The sequence below is a fragment of the Geospiza fortis genome, unplaced genomic scaffold (assembly GCF_000277835.1).
Source record: "Geospiza fortis unplaced genomic scaffold, GeoFor_1.0 scaffold3511, whole genome shotgun sequence".
In the NCBI taxonomy this organism is placed as follows: domain Eukaryota; kingdom Metazoa; phylum Chordata; class Aves; order Passeriformes; family Thraupidae; genus Geospiza; species Geospiza fortis.
This window is the reverse complement of record NW_005055066.1, coordinates 7,469-8,809: the sequence shown is the minus strand read 5'-3', so window position 1 is coordinate 8,809 and position 1,341 is coordinate 7,469. Positions and strand designations below refer to the sequence as shown.

At 52.6% G+C, this 1,341-nt stretch overlaps 1 protein-coding gene across 1 annotated transcript in view; it reads right to left on the bottom strand.

The window, feature by feature from the left end:
• The window catches only part of MCM7 (minichromosome maintenance complex component 7), a 12,342-nt gene that overhangs the window by 9,242 nt on the left and 1,759 nt on the right, over positions 1 to 1,341 (bottom strand). The window contains exons 2-3 of the mRNA XM_031065698.1: positions 320 to 516; positions 214 to 277 (exon numbers count right to left, since the gene is read on the bottom strand). Of these exons, the coding sequence (XP_030921558.1) occupies positions 214 to 277; positions 320 to 516 (261 nt within the window). The remainder of the gene's footprint in view (positions 1 to 213; positions 278 to 319; positions 517 to 1,341) is intronic.

The window sequence follows — 1,341 nt, the reverse complement described above, 5'->3', positions numbered from 1 at the left end:
CAAAATTGTCCCAGAATTATCCAGTCCCCATGACCCTAAAACCCCCCAAGACCCCACCAAAAAACCCTAAAAGCCCCTCAAAATCTCCCAAAAAACCCTAAAACCACTCCAAAAACCCCCTAAAACCCCTGAAGAACGCCCCAAAATCCCTCAAAAAAAACCCTAAAACCCACCCAAAACACCTCAAAATCCCCAAATTCGGGGCTCCCCGACCTCAGCAGAGCCGAACTGGGGCAGCAGCTCCAAGAAGGCGCAGCCGGAGCGCCGGACATTGACCCTAAACTCCCCCCCAAAAAAACCCTAAAAATGTCCCAAAAACCCCCAAAATTCCCAAATTCGGGGCTCCCCGACCTCAGCAGAGCCGAACTGGGGCAGCAGCTCGTGCACGGCGTCGGAGAAGACGCGGCCGTAGCGCCGCACGTTCTCCACCACGGCCTCGGCCAGCTCGGGCTCGTCCTCGGCCACATCGTCCAGAGACACCCACAGCGCAACCTGGTCCCGGCGGGCCAGCGCGGTCTGAGGGGAGAAACGGGGATTTGGGGGAAAAATGAGGATTTGGGGTGAAAAAAGGGGGATTTGGGGTGGAAAACGGGAGTTTTGGGTGAAAAAAATGGGAGTTTTGGGGGTGGAAAAGGGGATTTGGGAGGGAAAAAGGGGATTTTTTGGGGTGGGAAAAGAAGGGATTCCTGCGGAAAAATGGGGATTTTTTGGGATGGAAACGGGGATTTGGGGTGGAAATGGGGATTTTTGGGGTGAAAAAAGAAGGGATACCTGTGGAAAAGTGGGGATTTTTGGGATGGAAATGGGGATTTGGGGGTGGAAATAGGGATTTGAGGGTGATAAATAGGGGTCTGTGGAGGAAAAAAGGGATTTAGGGGTGAAAAAAAGGGGGTTTGGGGTGGAAAAAGGGGGTTTGGGAGAGAAAAGGGGGATTTTGGGGGGGAAAAGGGGCTTTGGGGGTGGGGGAGAAAAAGGGGGGGTTTTGGGGGGGAAAAGGGGCTTTGGGGTGAACAAAAGGGGCTTTGGGGTGAACAAAAGGAGCTTTGGGGGTGAATAAAAGGGGTTTTGGGGATAAAAATGGGGATTTGCAGGTGAAATGAGGGGGTTTGGGTGGATTTGGGGAAGTTGGAAAGGGTTTGAGATGATTTGAGGGAGTTTGGGGAGGATCTGGGGAGATTTAGAGTAGGTGAGAGGGAGTTCAGGGGGATTTGGGGGGATTTTGGGGAGGCTGGAAAGGGTTTGGGGGCATTTGAGGGGGTTTGTGGAGGATCTGGGGTAGTGGGGAGAGATTTTGTGTTATTAAAAAAGGAGTTTTGCGTTGAATTTTGGGGGTGTGAGGGG